The 13,019-nt window shown below is 41.1% G+C and overlaps 1 protein-coding gene across 6 annotated transcripts in view; it reads right to left on the bottom strand.

Annotated features, from left to right (window-relative positions):
* Positions 1-3,239: 3,239 nt before the first annotated feature.
* tbc1d1 (TBC1 (tre-2/USP6, BUB2, cdc16) domain family, member 1) overlaps positions 3,240-13,019 on the bottom strand; it is a 53,902-nt gene continuing 44,122 nt past the window's right edge. For all 6 annotated transcript variants that reach the window (XM_026170923.1, XM_026170922.1, XM_026170924.1 and 3 more), the window contains 4 exons: positions 12,103-12,262; positions 10,925-11,094; positions 4,707-4,883; positions 3,240-4,609 (listed from right to left, as the gene is read on the bottom strand). In XM_026170923.1, the coding sequence (XP_026026708.1) occupies positions 4,406-4,609; positions 4,707-4,883; positions 10,925-11,094; positions 12,103-12,262 (711 nt within the window). In that variant the 3' untranslated portion in view covers positions 3,240-4,405. The remainder of the gene's footprint in view (positions 4,610-4,706; positions 4,884-10,924; positions 11,095-12,102; positions 12,263-13,019) is intronic.

Here is a 13,019-nt window from a genome sequence, read left to right as displayed (position 1 = left end):
TTATGGGCTGTTACTGACACTGCCTGACCTTTTGTACTGACCCTCATCACGGCACTTGATGTGCTGTTACAGTCCTTTAAACAGAGCATCACTGATGATTATAAACCATCTAAATTACTTTATAAAGCACATGAAAGCGTGAAATTTATATTTGCTGGTGCATAAAGGTGAGCAGATAACGTCCTACCCTGATATATTTCTTCATATTTCAGGGGTTGGTTTAGTTCCTCCTGCACACATCCTTTACTGATGGCACAAGGGATTTTTTTTGTTGCAGCAGCAGGAAAGAATAAAAACAGAACAGTCTACAATGAAGTTCTGTTCAATTAAATTTTATCTACATAGGTCCAAATCACAACAACAGTCGCCTCATGGTGCTTTATATTGTAAGGTCGACCCCACAATAATGCATACAGAGAAAAACCCAACAATCATATGACCCCCTACGTGCAAGCACTTTGGCGACAGTGTGAAGGAAAAACTCCCTTTTAACAGGAAGAAACCTCCAGCAGAACCAGGCTCAGGTTGGGGTGAGAGAAGGAAGACAGGATAAAAGACATGCTGTGGAAGAGAGCCAGAGATTAATACCAAGTATAAATTGGAGTCTAATAAATATATATATTTCAAACCACTGATGCACAAATACAACAGTGATAGAAACAAAAAAAGCAAAGTGGGCCCTGAGTATTCACTCATATTTTATTACAACCATAAGCAGAAGCCATACGTTAGAGCAGTGGCTTCCCAAAGGTAAACAAAGCTAAACAGATCATCTCGAAACTAACACACAGGTTCTTCATTATTACTGAAATATAATAGCTTAAAATTCCTCCATCAGGCTCTTGGATGGCGGGAGTTCGCGTCAGGTTTTAAGGAGGATACAGGCATGTGGTGTAGCTGATCCTGCTGGGAAGGGCTGGGCACGGCCGGGCTGAGGCGGAGTGTGGACAAGTAAACAGATGCCAAGTCAAATAAAACTCTCCAATGGAACAGCTCTGGGCAGCAGGACACATTTAACACAAACACACACACTTTGTACACATTCAGTAGACTGTTTACACACAGCGTAGGCAGCGCAGCAGACGCGGGGTGATCCAGCTCCATCGCAGCTCACTCAACCAGAGAAAATCTGTAAGCCGAGTTTCAACCACAGTCATGTGACAAATCATCTTTCCCCAACAGAGAAGAAGCTTGTTCCCTTTTCAGCCTGTAACATTAGGAGCTCTGACACAGCAGGTGCGACACACACACACATGTGCACACACCACTGTTACAAAACCCCATAATTGCAACATAAGAAACCTCATTTATCAGGCGGTTCTGGTGGGCTGTGAGGTGTGGCCACGTAAGGAGCAGTCATGCTAATCAGTGACATTTACAGACGAAGGTGTGTCTGGCTTCTGGATGTTATGTAGAGAACATGACTCTCTTTGTTGCTGCTTCATGGAAATCTCCACTCAGCTGCAGTGTTTGGTTTGGATCAAGACATGAGCTGTGCCTTCACCCCACAGATCAGCGAAGCAGTTAACAGACAGTATTAGCAATTCTTCTGTTGATCCCTGAGGCTCAGGCAAAGTCTTTGTTCTCACATGGCCGGTCAGAGGTCATTTACAGAGCAGCACCACTTCTGGACCTGGAAGGCCTGGCTTTCTCAAATTCATGGTGTATTTGATTATGAGGGAGTAGCTGATGCAAACAGATGCCCTGCACTCCAGCTGAATGCCACTTATAGGGCCCAAAGGGCTCCACAACCAGAAAAAAGTCCAACATATTTTGGGAAAAAGAATAATCAGGTGTTGAAGTTTGACTGGGAAAGACATTTCTGAATGAGCTTCAACCACTTTTTAAATTATTATTATTAGGGTGACAAAAGTTAGAGCGGCAAAGCTGGGATGCTTTGTACAGGTGCAGAGGAGGGATAGTGGATATACTGGACGAGGATGCTAGGGATAGGGGCAGCTGAAGGTACACGTTTAACTGTATTTTTTATATTACTTATTAAAATAAAACATTATTTTATTAATATTTGAGGCAGAAAAAAAACAGCACACTCACCTGTGGCTTTCTTCCATTTTTCAGTCCTTTGTTTGCAGCCATGTCATCTATTGCCAACATTAATTAATTATAATTTAATTTTGGGTGGTTTTTTGGCCATGCTCAAAAGTAATTAATACACTTCAGGATATTCCAGGATTGCTTTTAACACTTGGAAATCCATTGATGTCAGTGACTGCCTGAAGTCTATAACTCAGGGACGTCATCAAAGACTGTTTTTCCTCCTTTGAGATATTCTGTCAGACTTCTATAGCAAAACTTTTGTAAAACACCTTGAATTAGAGCTGGAAGTCTGCATTTCAATCACACGCGGCCTGTTTCATTCAGTATTCACTTTGGTGGTGTACACAGTTCACCAAACTATAAAAAAAAAGTGTCTTATAGACCTACTAACTGTAATATGATCATTGCATAGCGTATCAAACTGTAGCTAATTTTTAATTCATTAACATCCCAACTTAAGCGTGGTATATAGAAACGCACCATTTATGTGCTTCTTTTCTTTAAATTGAATAAGCACATTTTACTCTTGCACACAAATAACCTGTAGCAAACTCCATGAGTGACATTTCTGTGATTAAAAACACAAAATCAAACAAGCAAAAAACAAAACAAAAAAACCCATCCAAGAATGGCTCCAACCCGACTGGGTGGCTGATTAAGACATGCTTGGAGAGGCCCGTGAACAGGTTTAGGAATGGAAGGAGAAAAAGATCTCTCGGTGAAATCGTATAGTCCTCTTGCATTCTGCTTGACTAACAGAACAACCCAATCACAGAGGGCAAAAAACAAAACAAAAACTAAGCATGCATGTACACGCACTACAAAATATTTTGCAGAAATTCCGTTTTCTGTCTTGTCTGGGGTCTTGCTGTTGGTGTTTTTTTTGGCTTTCCTGTTTCATGTACCCACTCTCACACTATATGCAAACTAACAGGGTCACAACTTGCCCGAACACGCCGCTTCTCCAACCTCAGGAGGAGTTCCTGTTAACAAATACGTCTGTGTTTTAAGTACGGTGTACAGCGCACGTCTATGTACTGGAAACCTTATATTGGTATTCAAAAATGACTGACATGTTTAGACAGGAGGTGGAAGAATCTATACATCCGACACATGTTGGTCTGGAGTGCAACACACTCACTCACACACACACGCACAAAGAAAGCTGGCTTCAGACGTGCTGGAAGAATATGAAATGTATTTTAAAGTACAGAGTAGCAATAATCATAGTAAAACAGAACATGTGCAAAGAGAGTCAGGGGTAAAAGAAAAATATCTTTACAGTGTAAACCGACAGGTTTGTTGCAATCAGTGAGAACATTGACACGCAGTGACATTCAAACACTCACGTACAGGCACACCAAGCTGCAGCTCGGGCTGAAGAATTCAGTGTGTTGCATACAGTAAATGATTTACGGGTGACAGATTGTCTCAACAGCAGAAGTTTTCCTCTTTAAAGTTAGCGTCTTTTGCCGTAATTTTGAGTAGCTCCTCAGTAAATGTGTGGACTTCCCCTCGCTGGAGCGGCACGGCTAAGATATCAGATTTTTCCCATCAATGCAGATGAATTGACATGTGTTTAAAGGTGAAACAACAGGATGTGAAATGAACTGGATTTATTGTGTTGCTTTTCCTGGAAGCTGCTGTAACTTAAATGAAGTTCAAGTTCAAATTGCGCAGGGCCAGGAAAGCCTAGGAAGAATCAAAAATAGTTCACCCCTGATCTCAGAATATGAGCACCATCATCATCATTTAGCCGATGTTATATTTAACCTTTGCATTTCAAACCCCCCCCAAAACATTTTGCTGCCGTTTATTTCTTCACCCATCCCTTCATCTCACCTCCTTCTTACAATCTCATTTTCTTTGGGAGGAACTTGTGTTTCTTAATTAATGTGATATTTGTAACAGTGCTCTGAATACTGCAGAGTGGAGTCTTTGTTCTACAAGCTTGCTGTACATTTTTTGCTGCATCCAAAAACACAAACAAACTCCATTTATCACACACACAAACACACACACACAAACACACACACACACAGGTGCAAAAGTATTTTAACAGCCGAGGCCCGGCGGTACAGTCAGCGCCATCTTTGGGGATTATTTATGTTTATTTATTAGAGCACAGGAAGAGAGTACTATCCTTCAACCTCAATCCCATTTCTGCCACTATTTCATCTGTCCTCTTATCATCATCATCATCATTATTATTAAAACATTCCAGAGGCGGCAGGATCGAGGCAGAGACTCATTAATCAACCCTCGCCAGCAGGTGAAGCAGCGAGTCCACAGTCCTGCTATCGTGCTGCTCTCTGCCCTCCAGCTTTGATGCTGCTGTGACTGTCTGTCAGACGGACAGTGAAGGCAGCGCCTGTCCGTCGGGGTTGGCGTTTATCCCGAGGTTGGAGAGGAGGCCCTGGAGGTGTGTGATGGTGTTCAGCAGCTGCTTCTTCTCCTCCTCCAGTGCAGAAACCTGCTCCTTCAGCTGCCCCTCTGCCTGGGCCAAAGCCTCCACTCGACTCTCCAGGTTGCACACTCGAGCGTGGGACACCTGGGTGAGAACAGCGAGGGAGCGGTGACCTAATGGAACAAAGAACGGGCAAAGGCAGCTTTTCTTCTTTTGTGCAAGCGTGCGTGTGTGTGTGTACCTGGAGCTCCTCGAGCAGGTCGAGGTTCTGCTGTCGCAGGCTCTGATTGGTCCTCTCCAGCTGCGCAGCTCGCTGGTGCTGGTTGAGGGTCGGGGGCGTGTCCAGCAGCTCATCCTGCAACACGTGGTACTCCACCTCATAGGCTTGGAGCTGCTTGGACACATCCATCTCACAAACCTGAAGCAGAGGCATTTAATAACTCTCAGCTGGGTGAACATTTGAACTGCTTGCAAACAGGAGAATCGTGTTTCCATCGTGTCATACCATTATAAAAGAATGTATGTGAGGAGGATATAAAAGGAATATGACCAGGTTAAAAGTGGGTTTAATTGTTATTTTTACTGATTTGATTGATCTAAAACTCTTGCTTTGGCTTTGTAACTATTTAACTGAGTAATAATGGAAACTCAAAGTACTCCACAAGTTTAGCACTGCTGTTTATAACTCGGCTCTCATTATTGCAGCTCGGTCGTTATTCCTAATTGTTCTCACCAAAGACAACATTTGGAGGCAGTAAACAAAAGCAGCCGCACAATCACACAATTCAACAAGACTTCAAACACATTCGGTTTAGAGCTGCTCATTAACTGAGATTTCTCATATATATCTATATATTTAAATTAAAAAAATAGTCTTTTGCTCACGTGTATTCCCTTTATTTCACTGAGGGCACTTTGTGTTTCTCAGCAAAATTACGTTATCATTACTCACAGCAATGGTGGTCAAAACTAGGAACAAAGCCTCGTGTGAAACTGGGGATGTTTACTCTACAATGTCAACACATTACACACACTGAGCAGGCTGCTGTTGTCCAGACCAAAGAATTTTTCACATTTCGGCATTACAAAACAATGAACTGACCTGGAGTCTCCACACATCCAGTATGTTCACTCCCACTTTTCTTTTTTTTTTCTCAGATGAAACTGTGAGTCATAACACATGTAACATATACATAATCCGATATGAAAAAGTGGCACTGGAGGGAAAGTACCGGCAAGTAAGCAGTTTGCCATCTCATAGAAATTATAAGATAAGCGCGTACCTTCTAAAGTATAGCTTACCATGAGTTATTAGCTCTGTGTCATCTGTGATAGCTAGGGATGGGTACCGGTATCGGTTCTGACATAAACGGTAGTAACCAGACCGAAAAGCAGCGCACATTTCGGTGCTTTATTTCGGTGCTTTTTTTTTCCTAAGCTGTGATACACTTTAGATTCTAGCCAATCATTTTACGTTTCCGAGGATAGTAGGCGGGCCCAGGTACGTGCGTTCTTTTAGAGCAGAGCTACAGATTAAAATGTCCAAGGCAAAGCGGTCAAAAGTCTGGCTGTACTTCACAGCAAAAGATGCAAACTCAGCAGCAACAAGTGCTTTAAGCTGATACTGTGATACTGTCAAAGGAGGTAACACCTCAAATCCGATGAAACACCTGGCGACGCATAGCGTTTTTTTTAAAAGCCGAGAAATGCGCCGTATTTGATAGCTTGCTGCAAGAGCTCACACCGAGCGCATGTACTGTGCGTGGGTTGCCTGTTATCGGACCCGGAGTTAGCAACATCCCCCAAAAACCCGAAGAATAGAGTCCTGGCCCCTAGCCCTGTCAGTGTAGCAGAAATGATGAGGATAATGATGCAGCAGCAGCAGCCGTTCTTCTCTGCGTGAGTAGCTTAATGTTGTTCGTGTGTAATTTACGTTGAGTAGGCTAACCACGTTATTACATTAATGCATGTAAGGTGAACTAGCAAACATCATCATAGCTACATGTGGCTGTCTTCTTGTTTGATGGAAGATACTCCCTTCACCCTGGCCAAAAAGGCTAAAATGACCAAAGAAAAAGTGGGAAACAGTTAAACATGAGAGGTTTTTGGACAAAGTTTGTGTTTTTTCCATTGATTAAGCACTGCTTCCAGCCAAGAGTGATACCATATATGCCCCATAGCTGCAGAAAAGGCTAACATTGTTATCTTTTTACAAAAAAAACTGCTGAACATGAGAGGTTTTTGGACCAATTTTGTGTTCTCCATTCTTTAAGCACCGGTTTGAGCACCGTTTGAGCACCGGCACCATTTCAAAAGTACTGGTTTGGCACCGGTATCGGATAAAACCTAAACGATACCCATCCCTAGTGATAGCTGACAGCCACATTACCGCGCACCTTAATGGTTAACATTTTCTCATGGCAACCATAAATTACACTAAAAAGTGAAACCTGACCAAGACTATGAGATTTTACCCACTCGAGTTGATCAGCGTGAGAGGCCCATCTTACTGACGTGGTATTTTTCCAAATGGTGACGCATGAGGTAAAATTTGCATAACTTCACACACACACACTCCACCCATCAGCTGCTCTCATCACTGTTGTAAAGGCAGGGTGTGGCTGGCCCTGATAGCCTCTGTCACTCAAGCAGGATATCATTCTCCTTTGTCTCATTGTGAAGCCATTAAACTGTCTCCTTTAACTGCTGCGAGTTGTAAAACCAGATCTCAAAATGAAACATCTGTTCCGTGAACTTAGTAAAAATGTTTTAATAGTTTCGTGAGCTCATTTAGAGCAACAACAGACAAGAAAAGAACGTCCAGTTTTACAACAGCTAATCTGATGAGCTCGGTGCTGGTTATCGTGTGAACGATGTCTGGTATGAGCGTGAGTAAAGGCACAAAGTCGCCAAAATAAACTGCAGGAGGACCACCAGGAAATTTTTTATAACAAACCTCACAGCTGAACATGGAGGACATTTCAAAGACAAACAAAGGCAAACTGGCTAAAGCTAAAGCTATCCAGAGCTCAGAGCCAGCCACAAGCCAGCAGCCTCGGTATGAGCAACGGATCAAAGATGTTACGAGGAGAATTATGGAGATAAATGAAAACGTTTTTTTATTACATAAATCTTCTCCACCTCCTCAATCCAAAGTTTTATCTGTTAAAACTTTGGATTGAAGACGAGCTGATTTTTGCCATATGTCAAATATAGATCTTAGAAAGAAAACTGAAAGCTGCAAAAATCTGTAGCATTAGGTCCCACAGGAAGTAACAGGCGTTCCTCTGTTTTCACATACGAAGTTCAGATCATTTTAAATAGAATGTTTGTGTTATAAAGGCATCAAATTGTGCAAAAGATCAATATTTTTGTCACACCGGCTGTTGTAGAATCAGCGTTTCTGCATTTTCAACTAGAGCATGGCGATATGACCAAAAATATTTATCACGATATACATTTGAAAATTTGTGATAACAATATAACTAACGATATAACTGACACTAGACAAAATACTTTACAACTCCTCAACTTTATTAGTGCAAAAAAACAAAAAACAAAAAAACAACCATGAACAAGCAGCTGTTTTTTTTATGTGCATTAAAGTTATATAAAAATTTAACAGTGCAAATGCAAAATCCTTGCTGACAGTTTAACCTAAAGGCATTTCCAGTGGAAATTGGCCAACATATCCTCAGCATAACCATGTATCCACAAAACTTAAAAAGAGGTTATACACATAATAGGGTACTATTATGTTGAAGCGCAGTACGTATCACTCCGCGAGGCTCCTTCCTACGATAGCCGTAATGCTCCGACAATCCATCAAGCGGTGTGGGTTCGTAGCTTAGCAAAGTCGTACTGAAACATTTGACCGATTTTCGAGCGCCGTGTACGACATAAAATTGTTTCCAGGTCAGTAAACACAACCAGAATTCATACATAAGGCACACGGGATTATAAGGGGCACTGTCGATTTTCAGAAAAATCAAAGGATTGATTTTCCAAAAAACACGGTAATAACGACGGCCCGCTAGCATGCACTACCAAAAATAGTGCTTTGTTGTGTATCTGATGGACGAAAGCTAAACCAGTTCCACACCACTGAAGTTGCAGCATTTTTACAAACCAATTCTGGTTCATCCGTTTCATTTAACGATCAACTTTCGCTCTTCTCATTCTGCGTCGCCGCCATGTGCGTATGTAAACAAAGGCACTGCGCATGCGCCAGTATTACCGTGAACGGTATGATATAGCCCAGCCCTATTTTCAACCATAGAAAAGACCAAATATCAAGAGTCTGATAGAAAACACTGGGGAAAAAAAAAGAAGTTACTTTTTACCGCTGACTAACATTTATCTAGAATAGTTATGCATCACTCGCTCTTTAAAATGAAAGTACACACGTACATTGTGAACAGATATTTCTTTAGGAATTCATAGAGAAAGTCTTTCTCACTGTCCTACATCCAACTAGTTGTTAGTTTTGTTTCAAACATGAAAATTAAAAATCACGCCAGACCAATTGTTCAGCAATGACTCAATTATCTCAATAGGCAAGGTTATTATCGTTAATGAAAACTAACGAAATAACGAAAACTAGAAGTGAAAAAACATTTTCGTTAACGGAAACAAAAATAAAAACAAAAAAAGGAAAACTAACTAAAACTGTAATGAGTGTTCACAAAACTAACTAAAATTACCTGAATTTATAGCAAAAATGTGTTTAGTTTTCATTGATGTGTGCGTGTCATACAATAGTCAAGGGTGAAAATAAGTTTAGTTTCCAGATTTTTCTCTTGCTGTCTCATTATGCCAGCAGGTGGCAGTACGTTAGTCGAGTCGTCTGTGTTGCTGCTCCGTCCACGCGCAGAATCATGTCAGGAAAAGTCGGGAGAAAGCGCCAGAGTCAAATTTGGGATTACTTTGAACATGACTGTGTTTTGGATGAAGCAAGTGTCTTGTAGTGGAAAGAGACAAATTATGAGGGGCATTTCTAAAGGGAAAAAAATCCCACAAACCTTAAAGTGCACTTGAAAAGCTCACACAAGAAGGCTAACCTAGCTTACCTTGAGAAGGTAAGGGAGCACACTCAACCCTCATCCCCAGAAACAGAAGCTAACCCCAGGCAAGGCAGCGTGATGCATCCCGAGACAACAGGACGGAGATATCTACATAACTGTGTGAGTCAATTGCCTTCAAAAAGTTTATCAATTCATATGAACCAAAATTATGAACACCCGGTGCTGCAAGAGTTAATAGTCTTATTGGGGCCAAGATATACATTTTATAGTTGCCTGGTATCAATGGTTGTTCATCTGCCTTTATTTATTTATTTATTTAAAGAACCCATAGCTGGGAATGTGAGTTGTCTGTCTCTGCATGTTAGCCCTGCGACAGGCAGGCGACCTGTCCAGGGTGCAGGGTATGGTAGCTGGAATAGCAACATACCCAAGGATAAGCAGAAGAGCATGACTGATATGATGAAACTGGGATTTTGTTACACTTAATTATTGCAAACACAACTAAAACTATAACTGAAACTAATCAAAACTAAACTGAAACTAAGGATTTTCAAATAAAATAAAAACTAAACTAGCAAACAATTGGTAAAAACTAATTAAAACTGATATAAAATTGAAAATCTGAAGTCAAAACTAAATAAAAATAAAAACTAATAAAATCGCAAAACTATTAAAACCCTGTCAATAGGACGATGGCTCACAACCTTTCTATAGCTCCCAAAACTCAATACATAAGATCACACTGATAAAAAAAAAAAAAAAAAAAAAAAAATAGATTTCTGTACTCCAGTGTTAAAATTAGGGCTGCTCAATTAATCGAATTTTAATCACGATTACGATCTGGGCTTTCAACGATCATTAAAAATGACTGAGCCGATTATTAGCCCCTCCCTCGTGCTTTACTCTCGCGCTGCTCCGTGTGGCAAATCGAGCGCACCTCTCTGCATTTCGAACACGTGTCACAACAATTAAGAGGACCCGAGGGAAGCTCGGAAAGCTAAGCAGAAGTTATTTGGAGAGGAGAGTGACTGCCGTTGGTTGAAAAGAGAGGTAAAGAAAACTTCAGTGGTGTGGAAACATTGTGGGTTCGCGGAGTCAGACGTGGATCAAGTAGACATAGTGTGTAAACTTTGCTACAGTGTCGTAGCTGCACCACAGAGCAACACTGCAAAGTTCACTAAACATAGATGTTTACATTTTTCATTTATTTTTTATATTGCAAACATTTGCACTGTTATCAGTATTTGCACACTATTTTATATTATTTTTTAAAGTCATTATTCAATACATTGTTATTGTTAAATAAATATCGTCAAATAATCGAGATCTCAATTTCAGTGAAAATAATCGCGATTATCATTTTTGCCATAATCGAGCAGCCCTAGTTAAAATGAGTAGTTACACATTACTAAACAACTTTGTCTCCTTGTCTAACCTGGTTGATGGTTTTCTCCATCTGTACAAGGCCCAGGTTGGGTAGCATGGTCTTGATGAAATCCACAATAGACTCCAAGCTATCGTGCTGCAGGATCAGAGGCTTGTGGCTCCCCAGCAGGCTTAAGGCCACCTTGAAGATGACCTCTGACCCCTGCAGAAACACCATATCTGACAGAGGACAAAAAGGAAGGATAAGTTACAGAGGCAAGCGGGGAAAAAACCCAGAAAACACAGGGAAAGGAGGCTAAAAAAGGCTCTAGCGTGACGGCACTCTTAAATTACATATTGTAAAAATCAATACTGACATGTGCTGACAGCAGAGCTTACCCTGTTTAATGGCAACTTAAAGGCTCATTAATGGGAACAATGATTTGACGTCAGCAGAAAACGTTTAAGCAAACATAAATGTAGGCCATTGTGAATCTGCAGAGCCAGAGAGCATTTGTGTGTGTATACTGTGAATACATCAGGGTGTGGTAAGGGTTAGGCAGGATTGCATGAGATCATACAGAAGATTAAGGAATGGCAGCAGAGGTGTGGGCCCCACAGATGATATCAAAAACCTGACAGTGCAAATGTGATGGCCGCTAAGCGCAACACACGCACGCTCGTGCACGTCAACACACACACAAATGAAGTGTTATGCTCAGATGAGCACAAGGAGCCAGTGAGTCTGGTTCAATGACTGAGTACTATGTAAGAAATTAGGCGTGAAAACAAAAGTGCGGAAGGAATGAGGTAGAGAGAAAGGCAACTCCAGAAAACATATACCCTCTGTGGGCGTGATGGCATTTACACAAATGAGGAAAAGGTCACTTAACAGATAAACAGTAACTGTAACTGAGTCTCAGTGTGCACATGACTCAACTGAATCCTTTACTTTGCCTGAAGTCCCTCCCCAACTCCTTCACCAAACTTTCAGGATTATAGTACTACTTATCTTCAATCAGTTACTAAAATTTCATTTAGCTCTGACAATTTCCTTTCAGCATTTTGGGTTCAAGATCTAATTAGATGAGATACCTAGGGAGTAGAGATAACTAAACATCACTGTAAACGCCCCGTCATCCTTTTTCCTGTCATGCGTCAATACTGCTGTGCTTCTATCAGGAAGAAGAAACAAGGCGGCGACCCACCAAATCCACTGTGCAGAAATAGAAAGCCTTCAAAGCTTACCAAAAACTCTGGCCACAAACCCGAGGGGAAAGTGTGAGGCGAAGACCGTGAGGAACCAGGGGGTGGCATATAAGCTGGGCCCGATCTCCTGCTGCTCCAAGTGGCTGTAAAGATCCCTGTGATAGTCATGAAGCAGCCGCGACAGCTGGTACATCTGGATCTGAGAGGAGCAACAGCACTTCGTTGTAAAGGTGTAACATGACTTTGTATGAGGGGCTTTTATTATTTCACACATGCTTTAAAAACTGGATCTGTTATACATGAACATTTGTAGGATTTTAATAGAGAGTATTCAGGAAGACAAACGTCTTGGTAAAAAATGGAAAGATTTTTTTCCCCTTAAGTTTACGACGCAAACACAAGTTTAAGAATGGACCAATTACACGACACCTTATTATGAGGTCACCTCCTTGGAGGGTAAAACGAGGGCTTCCTGTGTGGTATGACAATTATTTTTTAAGCAATTTTTCACTTATCATTAATGAGCCACTCCGTTCATTCACCATAGCAAAGTATAGAGTATTGCACTAAATGTGAATACTTTCCTAACTCCCTCATACAAAGTGCTGCGGTGAGGTCATATCAATTTGTCTTTCTACAGAGCAACTCCAACGTTATCCGTGGTAGATCACATCCACACCAAGTTTACCGAAGGTGCCTCATTTAAAGTGGTATAAGAAATAAGTTTTGATTAGATTAATGTTAAACTGAAATGCTGACAACAGTGACTCTTAAACTAGTCAGGGTACACTATGGAAAATGGCCTTTTTACCAGTGCTGGATTATGCAGATGTCATTTAAGTGTATGCTGCTGCCTCACTGTGTATTATCGTCACTTAACACTCAAAGAGAACAACACAGTTTATTTTTAAAACCATCTTTAATTAAATTTCACGTTATTTATGATCGGGGTTAGC

This window comes from Astatotilapia calliptera, chromosome 6, assembly GCF_900246225.1.
Source record: "Astatotilapia calliptera chromosome 6, fAstCal1.2, whole genome shotgun sequence".
Classification (NCBI taxonomy): domain Eukaryota; kingdom Metazoa; phylum Chordata; class Actinopteri; order Cichliformes; family Cichlidae; genus Astatotilapia; species Astatotilapia calliptera.
The sequence above is the reverse complement of the archived record's forward strand: the minus strand, read 5'-3'. Positions and strand labels throughout refer to the sequence as shown.